Raw genomic sequence first — 20,801 nt, forward strand, 5'->3', positions numbered from 1 at the left:
GCCAAAAGGCTCTCAGGCGGCAGGGACGTGACGCACGCGGCGCGCGCCCGCGGCGGCCCGCGGCGACGCGACGCGGCGCGGCGCGGCCGATCCGCGGAAGATGACGCTGGCGTCACGCGCAGCGTTCCGAGGAGGCGCGCCGCCATTTTAATTACATCGCCTCCGACTTCGATTGACCCTTTCGCCAAAAGCGGTTCCCAAACATGATATCGGGAGCGAAACAAAGCAGATTCGGATATGAACGAACATTCCATATTTAATTCTCGATGCGACTTCACTTTCATATTCGCGCCCGAGACTCGCTTTCGAAACACAACTCGCGTAACATACGGAGCGATTCGCGAACAAACTTCTCGCATCCGCGGCGCGTTCTGCAACTGATTTGAAATTTATCGAAATATGCTACGATTTTCGAAGTATCGAAATGGTTGAAATAATGGGCCAATCACGTCGCAGTGAAAAGAGTTTCAATTACGCTCACTGCATTCGACGTGAAGTGAGCGCTTAATCTTTAGGAAAAAAAAATAAGTTGAATTCGAAACACAATCGGGACACACAATTGTGTATTTTAAAACAAAGTGAAAATTATACAAAAGTAAGGAAATTTATTGGTTTTTCGTTATAACAAGTTGTGGATATTCTAGTGAATTTCATTTTTATAATTTTCGTTTCAAAATATACGAAGAAATATACTCCCAGAATAATCAAAGCACAGATATTAAATCTAAGATTAGTCTCTTCATTAATATTTGAAAATTAATATTGAAAATAAAAAGATTATCATACGAGTAATTAGCACAAATAATTGTACGATACGACGTATAAGACATACCTGATGACGATCATACATCCATCGCGTTCTCTCTGCTCTATGACATTATAATTTGAAATACAATTCGACCGAATTCGGGCATGCGGGTCTTGAAATTAATAACGATCAATGGATTGCGTGGAATATACTTATGGATTATGATATTACGAGATTCTCAATGATTATCCGAATACAGGATTAACTTAAATAATCACAAAAAATACGGAGCTATTCGAATTTAAATTTAGTTGATGCGATCGAGCAGTAACGCTACAATTCGCGAAATATAAAAATTGAATACTCGCGTTCGCTTTCGATTCGCTCGCAAATCTATTCACGATGTCCGTTGCAAAAGCCAATCGCGGAAATTAACGTGAACTCAGCTGAGATTAGCCGTAAGATCGTCGTTATGACTCGTCATAATCTCTCACCGGTCTCACCGGAAGAGATATGATTTGAATCGCGGGCGCGATGCGGTTTGGATCGACAAGACCGCCCGCGACACCATCGCGCGGCGAGAACTACAAGTCGAGAGCGCGGGGCAGCGGCGGCGGCATCTGTTGCGAGGAATGTCAAGCCGATGTCAGGCGCCAGCTTGACCGCATGAACGAAATATCGGCCAACAAAACGGCAACCCCTCATCCACCCGCCCACTCCCCCCGCCGTTGCTCCGCGATCTCAATCGATGCGGACTGGGGTAGTTCGGGACAATTGCGATTCGCGCGTGCCAACGCGAACATTGGACGCGCGAAACGCAAATCTGACGCGACCATCTGGCGCGCGCCCTCTTTGCGCAACGTGGTGTAATCCCGACGAGCGCGCACGCAAGACCCGTCTCGTTTCCCCATGGCAGGTTTGCGTCACGCGCGAGCACATTGTCAGGCGCGTATCGCCAAAAAATCGCGTACTCACCGTCTCGTTCTCCACGATGCACATCGGCTCCACCTCCATGGCGTCGTGCACCACGCGCGTCGATGCACGGAAACGACAAGCGCTCGCGGGGTAGCTCGCTCTCGCGATGGCGATCGTCCGTAACAGTTCGCGACGGCAACGTGTGTCTGTTTACAAACACTGCAAGGTCACACATCAGACCGCCGCCACCTCCTCCCGACCCTCCCAGCCACCCCCGCTCACTTCAGACCACGGAATCGCATTACGTCACGAGGAACGCGAACGTCGCGACGTCGCGCGGCGAGACGCCGCATCTCGAAAATGCGCGCGTGCCTACGATAAAGCAAGATGATGAGTGATAAGCGAGATAAAAAGCGAGGTCGACCGGATGTCTCGGAAGAGTTGATAGAAATAATCAGACAGAGGTCAAAGTGCGAGAGTTGAGAGCATTTCGTTTAGAATGTTTTTATTGTTTCCGGGACACCCTATAAGTCCTGCTAAAAATGACGATTTCGAAAGGACAAAAACCGGTTTTTACTGGCCTTGTTTCGCATTCTGAAATTGTCTCGCTTAAAAATCGAAAGAAATGACGCATCGCTATTCGTTACTATTTGAAATACTAAATTATATTTAATAAAATTATAATAACTCTTGACCGTATGGAATTAAAATGGCTGAAAAAAAGTTCCCAGATTCCGAATATGAATGGATTTTTCGAACTTGTACTAATGCTTTCAATGTGTATCTAACAATGATGCATTTTATATTTTATGATAATACTTTAAGGTTGCAGCTAGAAAATCCCGGTAAGTTATCCAGCGGAAAGAACGCGATTGTACCAAAAAATAAAACCTTTGATCGTAAAATTTCAGATATCTCGTTCTTATCGTACACACTATTTATGGCAGCGTTGGATATTTTCGTGTATTGCATTTATCAATAAATTGTATAAAAGAAAAAAAGGAGTGCTATCAACGATATATCAAACGATAGAAGAGAAAAGGGTAAAAATCGTATAATAGCTTTTGTAAAAAATATTCAAAACTTATATTTTAAGTCGTCTTAGTGAAAATTCTCAATGCGGAATTGTACAAGACGTTCAACCGTATTCTAAGTATCATAGGGGTAAAATGAGAGGGGGAGGGTAAGGTATATGGTATATAATACAGTACTAATCATCTTTATGTGTTCCAAAAATACTCTAGTTGTCTCTCTCGCTCTTTCACGCGCTCTCTTCAGAAGTCTCTTTGCACACATTCTCTCGCACACTTTCTTTCTTTCCGTACTAATTATCGTATCTATTATTCAGTCACATAAGCCGCATACAAAGCCACACAAATCTGCAAGTCGAGAAAGCAACAGATGCTCGCACGTACCTTCTTGAGCTAATCTAGTGATAATCGCACTCCCTCCTTCAACACTATAAAAGCGCTGAAGATACATACATTTTATTGTGATGTTACAATAAAAAAAAAAAATCCGACGCAAAGATAATGTACAATGGAAGTATTGTATCTGCAAAATAATCTGATATCATGGTTTCGCATTCTAAATGCATTTAATGCGATTGCTAATTTGTTTTATTATGATAATAATTATGAATCGTATTTATGGAAGGCAATGTAATTTCGAAAAGATTAATATCCTGAACTGACTTTGTTCTCTTGTCATCGCGTACATACATTATGACGATTATAACAACCGAAATGTAAAGAAGAACAATACACATCTTTTTTTTTCGCTCTGTGATACAGGTGACCAAAACATATAAGAAAATATAAAGCAAAAGTTGGTACTATTAATCCCTCTCATATTGTGATGTCATTTACAAAAAAAGGAAGCACTTAATTGCTTACGTTTAATTAAATTAAATAAAATATACAGCCGAAAGTATTAGATACCTATCTCTGAATAATTGACAAAATCATAATAAAAAATCAGACGGCTTGTCGAACAAATGAAATTGAAATTCTTATAGATCACCCAACTCACGGAACGATTGGACGCTGCTCACTTATTTACAAATACTTATTAGATGAATATACGCTGAACAAATGAGAAAGAGATGGCAAACGCGGTTTTTCAATATTAAAGATATATATGCATAACAGATACGAACAAAATTTAATTCATATTCCAATTTGATTATAAAGCTGATATAGAAAATTCGATTTTGCGTTCGTTGCTCGCTCATTATTCATTCGTCCAGTGTATTCACATCTTTTGAGTACTCTAGAATTTCATAATTTATATACTTATTCTGTACACATACAACCAAAACTATCACTAACGAATTTATAATGTATGTACATAATTTGGCGGTTTTTATTTGAAAATATTTAAAAATTCTTACACGACATACACAGTATGATCGCTATAAACCTATACTCAGCTGCATACATTTTATTCCACCAATAGTGGTGTCATATAAGTGGAAGAAGTTTCCGTCAGCTTCCGCGCTCAATCGTTCAAAACGAAACATAATTACATAAATACGAAAGTTCCGCCTAATATCTCTCGCAAAATTAATAATATATCGTCGCTATCGTCCCCAAGAAAAGTAAACTTCAAAAGGGCGATAACATATATCACTTCTACCATTGTGCTTCTTCTTTAGACCTCATTTTATCTTCCTTCTTGAGATACAATCGTTGATATTCCTCCTGATAAGTAACATACTGCGCATTCGATTTACCAGGTTTTTGTATGCTACCACCGACCGGTGAATTATTAGGGGAGTATTTCATCTCTTGTAATTCCTGTAACTCCTTTAATGATCTCATTACCATCTGGACATCTTTTTCCTGTTCCGTTGGTTGTACTATGTTTCCTAATGTCTCGTCCGTAATGAAACCGTCTTTCCGTTTATCCGTTAATCCTCGCGGCGAAGAATCATCATTGATGATCTGACTAAGGAAATTTGTCGCGGCAATTGTTTCTTCGTTTTGCCTCTGCTCCTGTTCCTCTTTCGAAAGAGTCGTTTGTTGTGGCATAGGCACTATGTCTTGATTAATAGGCCCTATCTGTTGATCAATTATTTTTTGATCTTTCTTTCTTTTCTTTTGATCGTGAGACGATTTATGCTTGATTTCTATGCGTTCTCTTTTCTTTTCCTTTTTATCAGTCTTGTTGACCATCGAGTCGATATCTTTGTCATCCAATCTCTTGTCACATTTAGTATCAGCATTCTCCTGCAAGAATCTGTGTTTTAAGACTTGTGCTGATGAATAGGAAGTATCTTGTCTATATACGGAATGATGTCCAGCTTGAGCTTCGTTCGTTTTAGAATGACTCACAGGTTCTGGGCACGCTGTAATAGAAACTATATCTTTTTTTACTTCGGTTAATTTCGCCGACGATTTGTTATAATCATTAACGGGTGTGATGGACAGAGAACTATTCGTTAAATCCATGAGATTAAATTTCTCAACATGACTCTTACTTGGTTTCTGAGCCATTAATTGTGCCGTAGGGACTACAGAAATTTTACCAATTGAAAAATTATTGACGGAGACTGCGCCGCATTCCTGCTGCTGGCCCACGCTATTTTCTGCATGCTTATCTTTATATTTGTTACTATGTTGCTTTTTATCAATATTGATGTCATTAGACTTCGCCGTCACTTGACCTACAATATTCGTCGAATTTTCGCTAATAATCTGAACTTTAGATATAATTGTGTTTGTTCTCTCGTTCTCTTGAGACAGAAGATTATTCGTGTTTGTCGTGTCATTCTTTGCAATGGTATTGCAAACTTGAATATTGGAGATTGCAGAAGTGGTAACGTTGTTTGACGTTGCACTGACCATTTCTTTTGGTTTCTTCAATTTCTTCTTAATGCTAAAATTGTAATAATCCATTAATGTAATCGACATATGAATGTTGATATTAAAGGAGTGTGTAAATATAAGATGGGAAAAAGTCAAATTGTACGAAGTAAAAAAAAAAATGTAAAATTATCTGTGTGCATTTAATAAATAATAAAATATACTAAAACATATAAAACAATTTAAGTAATTTTTATATATGTACAAGAAATTAAGAAAACATTCGAGAAAAACAAATTAAACATTAACATTAAACATTTGCGTACAAGTTAATTTCATAATCTCAAAATCTTGTTATATTTATAAATGCATTAAATTGAATATCACTCTTGTAGAATATGACTTTTTTCTAGGAATCCGTTAATGTTTCGAGCGAAGTAGAAATCAGTATTAATCCACTACACCATCCTAAAACATACAATAATCAAACAATGAAACGATCAATTAACTTTCTGACGTAGTCATGATGTGACGACAACGCGCGCTATGATTTCTTGATCATAGTTTGCAAAAAAAGTCTTAAATCGATCTTCAAAGATCTTGACCCTAATCTTCAAATACGCACTCCTTTCATTTTAATAAAAATAGAAAAAAATCATAACAGGGGATTTTCATGCACAAAGCAAAGCATAAATAGCGAAAGTTTTCTTAAAACACTCGTAGAGGAAATATTAACAATATAAATATGTTATATAACGGCATAATATAAAACTTACACAGGTTCAATGGGACTAGCATATTTCAGCAAAGTTTGCAATCGTACGCAACCGGGCGGCCACAATGGTAAAACATTCGTATCCATAAAAGTAGCAACGAACGATTCCATACTTTCCTTTCTTGTTCTGAGAATTTTGAAATAATGTCTCCTGGCGTTTGCAATTTCAAGGACGAGTTTTCTAAAATTGAGATATGTACATATTGTAAATGCAAGTTTAGATTATGAATGATACAATTTTAATCAATAACTCACTTTGCTTCATCAGTCCATGGAAATCGTTTTCGTGGTATTTTCGACTTTTCTGTATTTTTAAACGAACTATCGTCTTCGTCGCTGCTCTCAGCATCCGCAGGAGATCCCTCAAAACCCCTGAAATCGATCAATCAATTATATTTTGATGAAGATAACATTGTGAAGATTTATGATATCGCGATGACAAAGAATGATGATCAGCATTTGTTGTGACAGAATTCCGCGATCTTAATCTTTTCTGTAATAATAATATGGTACATGATCAAATCGCCTAATCGTCGAATAGTGTCCCAGATCAAATGCATAATTTTCTCGTTTGACACAAAAGATATGATGCTAGTGATAAACTAAACACTGATACTGATGATAAAAAGCCCCGCATCTTCCTCTGCTTTCTCAATAATATGATTGATGAAAAATAATGACCACAGTAATAAAATGTTTTTTTTATATGCAACATAAATAATTATATGAACGTTGATAATAATTGAGAGAGCAAAAGCATATAAGCATAAATAGATTAAAGGGAAAAGATTAAAGGCAGCAGAAAGAGGAAAGAGAAAGAGCAGTCGAAGAGGCGAGAATAGAAAGGAGTTCCTCTTACGAGGGGCGCCTTACCAACAGTACCGATATATCTCCCAGTATAATTGAGGACTGAGAAATAAAAAATTACAATAAGTTTACATTTAAAAAATTATAAACTCTGTATATATATATATATATATATATATATATATATATTTATATATATTTATATTATCTCTGATAAATTCTTTTTGTTTGATTGTGTTCGATATTACAAAAAATTAATGCTTCATCATTAAAGAGAAATAATCTATTATTACAGAGTAGAAGTGGATTGCCGCAAAATTCAGAAGATTAAATTATAATATACCAAACCATTAATATATATAATGTATATAAAGTTACTCACTTTTCATCAGCAACTTTCTGACATTCCTTCATATATTTGTCCATAACTGATGGCATAACGTTATCGATGAGTGTCTTTAATCTGCAAAATATTAATGAATTTTACCAAATTCAGAATTAAAAAAAAAAAATACAAAAAAAAATAATTAATATATTATAAATAAAATAAACATAATATACATTATATGTATGCAATTACTAAAGCATTAACATAATTACTTTTGCATCGGTTCGTTTACTCTATGTTCGGCGTCTTTCAGATAAAGCTTTTTAGCTCTGCTGAGAAGAGTAATTTTACTACAAGGTAAAAATCGCACTAGATGTCCGTAGGTTTGTAATCTTACGCTAGGTGAATTTAACATTCGTAATTTTTTCTCTAAACTGTAATAAAAGTAACAGATTTTAGAGTAAGTTTCATAATTTGATAATTCATAATTTAAACGGTTAATAATACCGACTTACGTAAAGAGCACTTCGTTAATCGCGCTATTGAAGAACTTGCTCTTGCCGTCTTTGTTATTCTCCGCTTGAAGCTTTAATTTATTCACTATTTCTCTTATATCCTCGGGTAGATTTTCCGGCAAAGACGCTTCTTTATTCTCCATCTCTTCCCCATCAGATTCAACGTAAAGGCAAACGCGAGATTTCCCTGAATCAGTTGTATCACGACTTGAGTCATCTTCGATTCCTCTAGCTGCATTGACGACGCTCTCTATTGCATCGTCGATGTTGCTGTCTTTAGCATCTAATCGTTTTAGATCTATCTTCTTCGCGTCATATCCATTACTATTGGATGATTTTTTCTCGAACTTCTTGATATCGAACTTTTTGTCACTTATTTTATTTTTCTCTGGTTTATCAGACTTTTTCTTCTCCTCTTGATCTTCCGAAGCTGAAATTGTAAAATTATTATTACATAATGCCTAAATCTATATATTTTTAATAACTTTAATAACTTGTTAAAACTATAAAAAGCAAGAGCAAAAAGCATATTACCTGTACCTCCTTCAGCATCTGTTGTTTCATTTTTCTCCTTTCGTCTCAAAAGATCCAGATCTTGTTGAGAGTTTTGTTGTGCTTCCTGTGCCTGATGATTTTGCTTTTTCCTCTTTTTGCCATTCTCGTGATTAATTTTTTTCTCACCATTTTCTTCAATTTTCCGTCTCTATCAATGCACATTACATTAAATACAGTAACACACAGAAAGACGAAACAATATCGTATATTTAAAAATCATTACTTTTCGCGGATTATCACCAGTAATATCCTCCGTCTCATCGTCATCCGAGGAGCTAATGATTCGTTTATCTATTCTTTTAGGACTATCTACATCTTCGGTATCTTCCTCACTACTTTCACTACTCTCATCGTCATCACTATTGTTATTATTATTATTGTTATGGACTAATGAACGTCTATCAGCAGCTCTGAACTCGAGAGCTCCGCAATTAATGTAGAAACCTCCGTGCGCTGTGGTCATCTCTTCGGGTACAATTTCATCATACTATCGATAAAATATTAAGATTAAAAATGACATCTTCGATAATATTTTCCCATATAAAAAAGAAGAAACTTCACGTACAGCGTCAGTATTGTCGATAAAGGAGTCGTTTTCATCATATCCTGCGCCCAAGTCTACATAATCGTCGTACTTGTGTCTTTTCTTCCCCGTGGTGGATGTACCCTAACACAATGAGAAGCAATTAACATTTGCAAATTTCATACCGAGATCAGTCAATTTCATTACATACATATTTCGCCTCGAATCGTCTGGCCATGTCTCTAAGCTTATCCTCGTCATCGTCATCATCGAACGGATCCAGTCCATTGGTCGCATTCTCATCTCCCCTCTTTTGTTCTTTCCTTCGCTTTTTCTGCAAAGTAAATGGATCAATTTATATCCGATCGAGTAGATACGCATCGAAACGTCCTATTACACGTTTATTGGCGAACCGACCTAATAATCTACAATCAAATCGCTCTCCATCTCGCTTTGCTCCGTACCACTTTCACTAATTTATAAAAAATTCAGATCGATCAGAGAGAATAGACCGTATCTACACGTGACCATGTACATGCTCTCGAATCCGGTTTAAACGCATTTAGAATCAACATTTTTACAATCAACATTTGCCACATTTATCATCAATAAAACTTTATTTCGAGAATACTATTCTTTCTCATGTATAGAATTCGGAATACATTTTTACTTTTTATCGCATCACGAAAATATATTTTTATTGTGTTTCCTAGATAGATAAAAAAAATTACTAAAACCTATTTAATCGTTCAGTCATGAGTCACCGTAAATTTTTATACAGAAATAAAGGCTCCTATAACGGTTTTTCACATAAAAAGACCAAGAAAAAACTTGATGTTTAATTCATTCAGTCATTTAAGTTTTCATATATCAGTCTGAGTTTTTTTTTCCCTCCCCGAGACGTTTACAAAATTACGTTTTTAAATAGCGAAAAGGATTAATCTCCTCAGGAATTCACTTTAAATCAATATAATCCAAATTAAAATTTTTTTAATTTTAGTGGAATCAATCAATAAAATAAATACATTTTAAATCATTTTTTTATCAATCTCAGAAACTTCAACAATAAAATGTTTTAAAGTATAAAGTCAAAATTCAAAATCTGCCCGGATCAGTATGACTCGCGAATTCCCGAAGGTTAAAGGAGATAAAAATTAAAAAAAAATGCGAGATATCTCTGGTAAAAGGAACAGGCGAAAATCAACTTCAAATGGTGTCTACGACGGGACTGGACGTGTCTATCAATACCAGGAGCGCATAGAACAACCGGAGCAACGTCCTTGCGATTTCGCGCTCTTTGCGTCGCGTCGCGTCGCCGAACCACCTCCTATGAGCTCCTGCTCCCCTAGTAAAAGGACGCTGAATCGAGTGATTGATCCTGCCTGCGATGCGATTATTGACGATAGATTGATTCTCTTTTTTTTTTTTCTACGCAACTATCTTGATCAAATTAGCTGTGTTAATCGATCAATTAATTAGTCGATTAATCGATGAGATACAACACGCGAATCTACACGTTATTGTTTTTCTCACGTTCCGCAGCTCGCGGTTTATTATTGGAAATCTTAATAAGAAAAATATAGGGCAGCCCAATAAAATGCGATGTAGAATTTCACTGCTTGAATTAAAAAATTCGAAGTGAAAATGTGCTGTACGATCTTTCGGTAGCGTGCCATATGATCGAAATCATGAAATAATAAAAGAAAAAAAGAGAATATAATCAACAGTGAAAAAAAATGTGCTTATTAAATATAGACGTATGTTAGACAAGGAGAAAATAAAACGCGTCCGATTTTCATGAACATCGCTATTTTGCATTCACAATCGCGCGATAAGCTATGTCGAATAATTTCATAGGTGGCCGTCGATCGATTTCACAATTGCGGCTTTTCAAACTGCGCGCTCCGCTTTTCCGAAATTTGATTCGCCGGCGAACGCCGTGTCACGTTTTCGAAACACGTGCGTAACCAAAACAAAGTTGCAAGCTGCACGTAATAGCGCAGCTATCGATGAAAATGAGCGACGTGGCTAAAAAGTCGATGAAAAGAGAGAAAAAATACGAACGCAAATTCATCGTTTTTAAGTCTCCGGCCTTAACCCCGTCGCTTTTCAAATGAAATGTAAACGCAATTTTTACGTAAACGTATCGGTATTACGAATGCAGCGTATAATTAGGTGCATAAATATCCATATCTGAAGATAAAATATCTCCACGTGAGGACACACGGATATTGCGGCAATCGAAACCACAGGAGGAAAAAGGAACGAATTGGTCAATAAATTTACCGCGTGTCCTTTTTTTTTTCCCACAGGAACGTATCTCGCCGCCAATTATTCGCCAATTATCGGAGAAAGAGGCAGATTAGATTAGACCGGAGAGTTTATTTATTTATTACATTACACATTTATATCGCGCGGAAGGAGAGAGGGGATGGGAGGTGAGAACGCGTGACATATGTCGCGAGTGGCGTCCTCGATACGTGTCGGCGGTCACGAGTCTCCTCCGGTGCATCGATCTACAATTGAGAAAGGAGAGCCCGCAGCACGCTCTCTCGCGCGCGTGAAATAAGAGAGCTCCGCGCGCACGACGCACACATTCGCGCGGTGTGTCGCTATCTCTCTCTCTTTCTCTCTCTCTCTCTGTCCTCCCTTCCCGGCGCGTTTTCTCTGCATCCTTCTCCCCCATGCACTTAACGCACCGGACGGCGTACGTGGCTTGCGAAATAGCTAACGTAGACGGTGCACACACGAATAAGGCATCGCCACCGTTCCTATCTCGTTCTTTCTTTCTTTCTCTCTCTCTCTCTCTCTCTCTCTCTCCTTCGAGAAGGAAGAGAGCGGAGACGCAGCGGGTGAGAAAGAGAAGGGAAGAAAGACGAAGACGGACGAAACGCCGAACGGTCGCGCAATGGCAACTCTCGTACGGACGTTTTACGAGCAGGAGGGACGCGCACGAAGGACGCCGCAATTCTCTTCGAGAGAAGAGAGACAGAAAAGAGAGAGAGAGAGAGAGAAACGGCATGCACCTTGAAGACGCGGATCCCGACTGTCGCGCGTTCGCTTCGTGACGATGACAACGCACGGATTCGATCCGGCGGAGGACTTCGAATCGATCAAAGAACCATTCTCGCCCGTCTCGTTTTCGCCACCGCCGCCGTCGCCGTTATTATCACTATCGTCGTCGTCATGGTCGTCTATCGTTCTTACGTGCAGATGGACAGACGAATTCGGTGCGCGCGCGGCGACGGCGACGGCGACGGCGACGGCGACGACGACGACGCGAACCGCGTGACAATCGCACGAGCGATGCGCGGTCACTTCGTCAAAGATACTTCACGCTTTTTCAACATCGACATCCCGTCGCGATAGACACACGCGTTGTCTTCTCTCTTTCTCTCTTCCCTCGCCCCTCTTCTACGCACGCACTCGCACTCTTTTTCTTTTTATCTCTTTATCTCTCCCCCTCTCTCTCTCTCTTTCATCTTTCCGTATGTCGCGTGTATATTACGGGCCTGACATACGGTCTTTTGTTTTCCCCTCCCCCGCCGGGAGCGGGTTAATCGCGCGGTGGCTCACCTCCGCCGATTTGAGGAGCTGCGCATAGTTGAACTCCGGGCATGTCTTCTCGTTCGACTCGGGCAGGGTGAGCGTGAAGCGGAAGGAGGGCGCGAGCTGCTTGCCCATGTTCCCCTTTTTCTCCTTCTTCGTCGCGTGGCCCAGGGACTCCGGGAACTCCAGGGTCTGCAGGGGTACCCGTTTCGCCTCTGACATTCCTTTTACATTTGCACCGAGCCTAACGCGGATCACGGAAACACTGCGGACACTGCGACCGCGGCGGCAACATGATACACCTCCTCCTCGCGCTCTCTCTCTCTCCTCGATTAAACACCGCGCGGACGCCGCCGCTCACACGTCGCCATCTTCGGCACGACTGTTTTTAGAGTGCGCCACGGACGCGCCGCGAGGTCTGGCGCGCGGTTGCGCCGAGATCACCGACTCGTTCGGCCGCTGCGGCCGCGTTTACAATGGCGCGCGTTCCCCCATTCGTCGAAACCGAGTCCGTCCCGTGGCGTGGAGTTGCACCAATCTCGGACGCGTTCGCCGTAGGCGTATCTGGATATGTACTTGCCCTGTGCATTGTGATCCGTTTCTCGCACGTGCTGGCCAGTGTTCGCACGTTTCTCGGAAACGAGACGTCACTTGAGTCGATATTTTGTAAGTTTATATCTAATTTTTTAACCTTTTAATCTTGGTTTAACTTATCTTTTATCTTCCAAAAATTCCAAGAATTGGAAATAGATAGCGAATTAAACCGAATCAAAGTTAATCTACATTGATTTCAATGAACAATAATGACAGTATTGTTATTTTCATATTGTTGCGCAGGTATAATAAGACCTATAATTCTATTTGACGCTTTTTTTTTTAAATCGTTTTATTTTTACCTACGTTCATTATCGGTACTAAAAATTTATAATATATGTGACGTAAATTGTACGTATACTTCCAATAATACTAGCAAAGAACTTAAAAATACGGCTGTCAACTTTAAATTCGTTGCGTATTAAAAAATTATGTGATAAAGTTAAATACCAAATTAAGCAATTAATAAGAAAATTAATTACACACTAAACACAAGACTAGAGATAAATGAGTAAAAGTTTATTGTATCAAATTCTTTAAAGGTTAGAATGATACCAAAAGAATTTTATATAAAATTTTTATTAAAAATTTTATCTTTGTATGCATTACATCATTGTCATTATTCAAATACTGCTTCGAGTTTTAGTTGCTACTTAATATTACAAAATGCTTGTACATATCTTTAAATATGATCCACATTATATATATATATATATATATATATATATATGTATAACATACTTCATATGTTAAATATGATATATACATATATAAATATTTAGATATAATAAAATATCTTAACATTATTTACATTATTTATATATATATATATATATATATATATATATATATAAAAGACATGATTATTTACATATATATATAATATATATATAATATATATATATATATATATGATATATATATATATATAAATAATATATTTCACATTCCAGTGCCTGCAATAGTGAAAACAAATCAATCATTCAAAATACAAAATTGAGATCTAAATAAGTACAATTATCATTTTTCTAAAATCTGTTCTAAAATTAATCTACTTAAGATTGAAGAGTATATATGATTTAAAATCGCTTATAAAAATATTATAACTAAAAATGTACATAAATTTAACATTTAAGATCGCGTTTAATCATTAACTATGTCATCTTTCTTGGTTATTTTAATTGCCGAAAATTGCTGACCTAAAAGCTTCATCACATCAGCGTGTCTCATGTTTTTTTCTTTCTTTATCGAGTTATAATTTTGCTTTACGTAAAGTGCAAAACCAGTAGGCTCTCTCTTTGGCGTTTGCATCTGTATAGTACCAGACTTTGTCGTTTTGTTAATTAACAATTCAAATTGTCCATAACAATAACCACATCGCTTTGTTTCAATATTCAAAGATTTCGAATGTCTTCCAATACTGTAACAAATAACATAAATTTCTGAAATATAATAAACGATCAATTCTCATTTTAATCGATATTCAGTACCTGTATCCACAACCTGTGCATCTATATGTGAATTTAGTTTTAATTTGATAATCATGACATCGACGAATTGGTGGTAGCTCCGGAAAAATCTTCATTGCTTTATTAGCCCTGTATATAAAGTAATTTATGTAAAATTCTATTAAATATAGTAATTATATTATAATACATTAAATATAGTAATTATAAATTATTGTAGTATTTATGTTAAATTTTACAAAAAAATAAAAATGTTAGTATTTTTTTATAAATTTTATGTTTACAATTAAGTTCGATTTATTCGACCGATTTCGAAATAGAAAATATCATAATGACAATATTATACCATTCTGTCCAGAAAGGTCCATGACCATCTGAAACATTATTTATTAGCCATGATGCAGCATGACACATTTCATGAATCAAAGTATCTCTTAATCTATCTGGTGTATCTAAAATCTGCAAAATATATTATAATATAATTCAACTGTAGGATAGTCTACTTTAGCGAATTTACTTATTATAACTGATTATATTAAAGTACATCAAGTTAAAAAAAAAATTAAGAATATACCTTTGTTGCTAAAACAATTCTCGAGGACCTAGCGATACCACTGATACTTTTTACAGTCTTTCTATTATAGCAATATCCAGCAGTTCCTCTCATACGAATGTTCCATTCAATTGACATATCTTTAGGCAATTTGTTATCAAATACTTTTTTGTTATATAATTTGTACAATTCTTTACACAATTCCTCTTTATTATTTTTGTAATTCAATCTATATTTTTTTGCATTTGGATGAGCATTGTTCATTGGAATCTCATTCGATAAAGATGCCAGAAAAGTTTGATGTCCTACAAACTTAGTTGTTGCATTCGATCTAGATGCATCTTTGAATGATTGTGGTTTCTTAACTTCTAAAAGTTAAACATTAATTTGTTAGATGCAAGTTTTATTTTTTTTTTTTATAATATTTTTATGCTTCATATATTCTAAGAATAATTTCTATTTTTAATATTAATAAAATTTATCGTGTGTTTCTTACCTTTCTTATGTATGTACTTCGGTGGTATATAATCTCCAGGATCATACTCGCTCGTGCTAGAACTCTCATTATCGCTAAATGATAGTTTTCTTCTATTCAAATTCCTCTTAGCATCACTATTGGATTTATCATCTTCACTTTCAGTATCTGTATCACATATCATTTGTAGTCTGTATTGAAAAAAAGATGATTAAATTTGACTTTATTATACCGAAATTTTTTAATTTTAACTAAAATTTTAATTTAAATTGTCTAATTTTAAAGTTTAATCAAATTCAATATTTTCATTAATACCAATAACAAATAGAGCACACAAATACCGTTTAATTGAAGCTGGCGCCGGTACGGTTTTACTCGTACTATTTGTAAAAAAACTTATAGGATTTGTTAATGCACGATGATATGTACTTTCGCTGTCATTACCTGATGATTCATTATCAATAAAACTATCTACTTTCTTTTGTTTTCGTTGAATATTCCTTTCTTGATTTGATTTGGTATTATTTTTCACTGAAAACCCATTTTTTTTTTTAAGAATAATATGGAAGCACATCACGTTTTAATAAAATATGATAAAAATCTTACCAAAATTAGATTTATCCGAGTCTGAATCTATTATATGATACTTATTTTTTGATACAGGTTTTCTATAATAAAAAATATAATATTAGATACATATTTATAATATTAGATACATATTTTTATTAAAACAAGATGATAAATATATATAAATATATATATAAATTACCGTTCAGTTTGGACAATTCTGTTTATCGTTTCAACACATGTCTTCTGTGGCTTAGTTGGAAGTAATATATCAGCTTTATCTCTCCACGATGTACCATATAATTTATCTAAAATATCCACATAATGTGCTACATCTTTGGTTTGTGCGTTTATTGCTGAAGATGTTTTTCTAACTTCAGTTTGCGCTTTTAGCAGCTTTGGTTTATTATTTGGTGTACGAAATTCAGTATTATTCTTGGATTTTTTAAAAAATTGATCCAATGTAGTTTGCCGTGTCAAAAATGAATTAATTATTCTGTCGGATTCTATAATTGTCCTTTGTTTCTCATCAGTCCGTGTTTTGTTAAATTTTTCTCGATTGTTTGGAGTTTCATAGTTTAGTTCTAATCTTTCTAGACTGCTATTTCCAGAATTGCTGCAAGTAACACTTGGAGGTATGATACTGGAGGAGCTACTTCGAGAATCAGATATTCTGCAATTTGTCAGCCATTCTGCAATTTGTTTCTTTTTCTTCTCGGACAGTGGTCTGTAAAGATCCTCTTCTTGTGGCATGTCAAGATATTTGTCATCTGTTTTGGATGATTCAGACAAATCCATTTGTGAATCAGGAATAATATGATTCTTAAGACTAGATTCAATGACATCAGGACTGCCATTGAGATATTGTACTTTTTTAATATAACTAACTGACAATGCTGGATGTATCTCATCCTCATCTGCATCTATACTCTCATCAATTATTACATTAATTTCCTTTTTCTCTTTTGGAGTATTATATGCAACTTGCGTACCTTTAATATTTCTAAAAATTTTACGAGCATCTTTTTTCGTCAGTCTGACTTTTCCTGTACTGTCTTGTGGAGTTTTACAAATTGGATGTTTATTCATTCTACTCGAAATATTAGAACTATTGTATGTGGCACCTTTAATTATTTTATTTGTTTCTTTAGCACTTTGTCCAATTGAATTCAAATTTATTTCTTGTTCATGCATTAATATAGGGCTTCTAACATTAAATTTATTTAATTGATTCTTACCATAGTTTGTATCTTTACTGATCGCAGTCTTGTCATTACTTGATGAGGTATCATTACAAGTGAAAAATATATCTGATGATTTATCAGAAGTCAATAAAGTATCATTGGAAATTAATAATGCCTCATTTGTCTTATTATCAATTGTCTTAGTATCAATTTGTATAACAGTTTTATTTACAGATCTCAGATCTGCAAATTTATTATCATATCTAACAGGTTTTTTCAAAGGATTTAACTTCTTTTTATCATCTTCGCTGTCTGAAGAACTATCCAAAATAATTTCCCCGTATTCTTTTTTCTTGTTATCCTTAGAAGACAAACTGGATTTCCATTTTGACTTATCAGGGCGTTCAGGTGATGAGTTACAACTGGAATCGCTAATCACAATGACATCTTCCGTCTCCTTGTTCACATTGAAATGTGATAACGAAAGGTTTTCTTCTATAGTAGAACCCTCAGAGAGTCGTAATGTAAAGTTTTGTGAATCGCACACCAAAGCCCCCATATTCCAGTTAGACGTCATTTTTAATTCCTTTTATTTTTTCGGATTCCTCTTACACCTCTTTTTTTATTTTTGAATAAGGACCGCCTTGCAGATATCGTAGTCTTCGATGATCACGTCCTTCAAAAAAGGTAAACAAGAGGAAAAAATAATATCAACTGATAAACACGTGATAAATTTTGATAAGGATTAAAGAAAGAGTGTATGAAGTTTACTTGCACATTTATATTATATCGCTCATGAAAATTATATAGCACTTCTATGAGTTTTTTTTTTTTATCAATTTCTGTCAAGTAAAAGACATTATTATTGTATGGAAATCGTCGTCACGTTCATGCACGTCCGCGAAACAACGGACTCAACTTTTAAATCTCCAACGAGCAGTCCGTTAAATTGCTATTGCCAACTGCACAAAGACAAACTCTGTGAGATCACTAAACTTTCGATATAAATTACTTATCATTGATATTTATTTGCATTCGATATAGAATTTAAAAAATTAAGCTTTTTAATCTGCACTTAATGTGAAATTTAATTTTGTTGAACAATTTATATTTTTTTAAAAGTAATCACAGTCATTGATAAAGTAACCAATGACTTTACCGATCTAAATTTTTTTTTTTTTTAATTAAATAATAATTAATAAACTGAGCAAGGTTAAACTCATAGAAGTTGGCAAAATGTAGGATAATATTAGAAGAGCTCGCATTGATTCCAATAGCTTCTCTAAAATTCTCAACAATTTAATAAGATTTCAAATGATCGAATAATTATTTTTATCATAAGAGAAGGTGGCGAGTTAGTTAAGCCTAGGTAACAGTAGAGGGTGCGACTGTCACCTTTGTGAAATCATAATTTGACGTAAGAATGATCGCGCAGGCATTTAAACTTGGCAAATCCGAACACAATATACTGCGGACTTTCACGTATGTACATCTACTCATCCACGTACACGCTCGGTGAATAGATAAGCCGATAAACATCTATGGAAAATTGGAGCAAGATGCAATTTAACTTATGAGTAATAAAAAAAAAAAAAATAATATGCACGATACAAATGGCGCACGACGGCGGTAAGTAAAACTTTTTCTTCTTTTTTTATCTCTTAATTAAAAAACATGAAGATATTTACTCAACGTAATATTTTGACATAGTATCGCAAAGAAATCTCACCTCCAGATATGATACGATTTGTTTCATTCGCTTCAAGAAGTTGTTCTAGATTAATCTGAGAAATAACCTTAATTCTCTTTTTCATGAATTAATATCTTTTAATTTGCTAATATATCTCGCGTTTTTGCCGTTTATTATAGTATAGGTTGCATCTGTACTTGTTATTTCGGCTGATGCAACCTCGCGGAACGATAGTTCTCTTCGATAAATGTCATTTGTAGAAGGCATTCAGAACTTTTCTGACCCGATACAGATACCAATGTACCAGCGATAATTCTAATTCGGAAGCCGTCCGAAATACCCGTCAAACGAGAACGAAACTCAATCAGGATCCCATCTATCGTATTATTCGCACAAAGCAGACCTCAGATTGGATTATCTATTCGCGTTTCCCGCCACACATTATGTACTCTCGCAGTATAATGCTCATGATGTGCGCGTGTAGCCGCAACAGGAGATTATAGCGTATCCACGATTAACCGTACGACCCTGATCCCGCGATATTTTGCGCCGTGTGCATCCTTGTAATGGGAAAGCCGCGCTGAAAATTATCTGGATCATCGAACCACGAAGATTGAATCTCTGGGCCCCGCGGCACCGAAAGAAAATCTGGAATGTCCTATAATTCGAGTAGATTACATTACACTCGCGGCCGGACCCTCGCGCGAATCAATATCCGAAAGGATTTAAATTCGCGACAGCTTTTTTTTACCAAACAACATTTCGGCAGAAACGAGCGATTTTGCGCTGCAGTTTGTACGCGAGCCGCGTACGCACGATGAGCTTAAAACGTAATGAGTTGCATGCTGCGACCGCCAAGGGCGTTTTTAACAAAAAAAAAAAGGGGGGAGAGAAAAAGAAGAAAAAAAAACAGACGGAGTGGAGGATGAGGCAAATCAACCGACGTCGGTTATCTATAATTTCAACGGTCGCGTTTCAACGAATAACGAACGAGGATGAGAGGAATCGAGCAGGCCTCCCATTCCGGATCGCGTTCGCTCTCTATCCGTGTGTCCAAAATCCGAAATTGATCGCGCCGCGTGCGGCATTTGTCGCTTATTACGGCGCGGCTTAATCCCTTTAGCGCGAATATTAAATGTAAAAGCTCCGACAATTATATAGTAATTAGATTTAGTTCTCGGATTGGAAAATATTAATAAAAGTAGCTCACACGCGAGTGGCGCAAGAAGGAGAGACCTGCGTCACAGCGGGAAAGTGCCGCGCGAGAATGCGAGATATCAACGGCGTTTATGAATTGAAGGGCACCGTGAGAAGCCTTCCTTCTGATTTATGACCTCTCCTTCGGCAGGTTCTCTTCTCGCCTGTCTATAAAGCTTTATAGCACAAAGCTATACAGCACGCTCGACGTAATATAGATAACGAGACAATGATTACGCGAAGAATGTCTAAGAAGCGACTTTTTGCGAGTGCAGACGCAAGCGAAAAATACGAGATGCATTTTCTTATGCGTACTTTCCGGGGAAAATGACGCTCGACGCGAAAATGGTGCAGGCATACTACTACTTGATTCAATATTGACGCTGGTTTGTCGATCGAAGCACAATTTTCAATAATTAATAGCCTTAATTTGTTCGCGGTTACTTATTTTCAAAGAAACTAATGACGATATTAATGTCATATGATATCACAACTTAATATCATTTAATTTTAGATTCCAATTTTGAACTATTTAAATGAATTGACTAGATTTT

The 20,801-nt window shown here is 36.3% G+C and overlaps 4 protein-coding genes across 9 annotated transcripts in view; 1 reads left to right on the forward strand and 3 right to left on the reverse strand.

The window, feature by feature from the left end:
• Window positions 1-1,888, reverse strand: part of REPTOR-BP (REPTOR-binding partner) — a 23,676-nt gene extending 21,788 nt beyond the window's left edge. Inside the window, exon 1 of one of the 2 annotated variants that reach the window (XM_011648577.3) lies at window positions 1,724-1,888. In XM_011648577.3, the coding sequence (XP_011646879.1) occupies window positions 1,724-1,762 (39 nt within the window). In that variant the 5' untranslated portion in view covers window positions 1,763-1,888. Of the gene's footprint in view, window positions 1-832; window positions 866-1,723 lie in introns of those variants that run through there. The other variant, XM_089085086.1, reaches the window with a different exon arrangement.
• Window positions 1-12,941, reverse strand: part of yem (yemanuclein) — a 26,117-nt gene extending 13,176 nt beyond the window's left edge. The window contains exons 1-12 of one of the 3 annotated variants that reach the window (XM_011648576.3): window positions 12,549-12,941; window positions 9,184-9,306; window positions 9,015-9,116; window positions 8,673-8,936; window positions 8,429-8,597; window positions 7,895-8,324; window positions 7,652-7,813; window positions 7,434-7,514; window positions 7,118-7,153; window positions 6,500-6,616; window positions 6,246-6,425; window positions 3,079-5,542 (exon numbers count right to left, since the gene is read on the reverse strand). In XM_011648576.3, coding sequence (XP_011646878.2) covers window positions 4,297-5,542; window positions 6,246-6,425; window positions 6,500-6,616; window positions 7,118-7,153; window positions 7,434-7,514; window positions 7,652-7,813; window positions 7,895-8,324; window positions 8,429-8,597; window positions 8,673-8,936; window positions 9,015-9,116; window positions 9,184-9,306; window positions 12,549-12,743 — 3,105 coding nt within the window. In that variant the 5' untranslated portion in view covers window positions 12,744-12,941 and the 3' untranslated portion in view covers window positions 3,079-4,296. Of the gene's footprint in view, window positions 1-3,078; window positions 5,543-6,245; window positions 6,426-6,499; window positions 6,617-7,117; window positions 7,154-7,433; window positions 7,515-7,651; window positions 7,814-7,894; window positions 8,325-8,428; window positions 8,598-8,672; window positions 8,937-9,014; window positions 9,117-9,183; window positions 9,307-11,258; window positions 11,966-11,998; window positions 12,473-12,548 lie in introns of those variants that run through there. The other 2 variants (XM_089084867.1, XM_089084858.1) reach the window with 2 other exon arrangements.
• Window positions 12,942-13,047: 106 nt separating this feature from the next.
• LOC105433315 (neo-calmodulin) overlaps window positions 13,048-20,801 on the forward strand; it is a 67,118-nt gene continuing 59,364 nt past the window's right edge. The window contains exon 1 of the mRNA XM_089085013.1: window positions 13,048-13,187. The gene's annotated coding sequence lies outside the window, so the exon portion shown is untranslated. The remainder of the gene's footprint in view (window positions 13,188-20,801) is intronic.
• LOC105433314 (Germ cell nuclear acidic peptidase) lies at window positions 14,039-18,726 on the reverse strand. 3 transcript variants are annotated; one of them, XM_089084885.1, is made up of 10 exons: window positions 18,132-18,726; window positions 17,415-18,036; window positions 16,379-17,300; window positions 16,216-16,277; window positions 15,951-16,140; window positions 15,631-15,800; window positions 15,156-15,502; window positions 14,928-15,040; window positions 14,606-14,713; window positions 14,039-14,535 (listed from the first exon to the last, which is right to left on the reverse strand). In XM_089084885.1, the coding sequence occupies exons 2-10, from the start codon at window positions 17,935-17,937 to the stop codon at window positions 14,259-14,261; spliced, it is 2,712 nt and encodes a 903-aa protein (XP_088941011.1). In that variant the 5' UTR covers window positions 17,938-18,036; window positions 18,132-18,726; the 3' UTR covers window positions 14,039-14,258. The 3 variants fall into 3 exon arrangements, with proteins under 3 accessions (XP_088941011.1, XP_011646873.2, XP_011646871.2); XM_011648571.3 differs by having other exon boundaries at window positions 16,379-18,036; window positions 18,132-18,725; XM_011648569.3 differs by having other exon boundaries at window positions 16,379-18,725.

This window comes from Pogonomyrmex barbatus, unplaced genomic scaffold, assembly GCF_055798465.1.
Source record: "Pogonomyrmex barbatus isolate J1 unplaced genomic scaffold, ASM5579846v1 scaffold1, whole genome shotgun sequence".
Lineage (NCBI taxonomy): Eukaryota > Metazoa > Arthropoda > Insecta > Hymenoptera > Formicidae > Pogonomyrmex > Pogonomyrmex barbatus.

Excerpts from the sequence above, each read along its gene's own strand:
- LOC105433314 (XM_011648571.3), bottom strand. The coding sequence starts at position 17,937 with ATGACGTCTAACTGGAATATGGGGGCTTTGGTGTGCGATTCACAAAAC. Across the intron at positions 14,714-14,927 it reads GGACCTTTCTGGACAGAATG|GGCTAATAAAGCAATGAAGA; the intron begins GTATAATATTGT and ends CTTTATATACAG. Across the intron at positions 14,536-14,605 it reads TGCACAGGTTGTGGATACAG|TATTGGAAGACATTCGAAAT; the intron begins GTACTGAATATC and ends TATTTGTTACAG.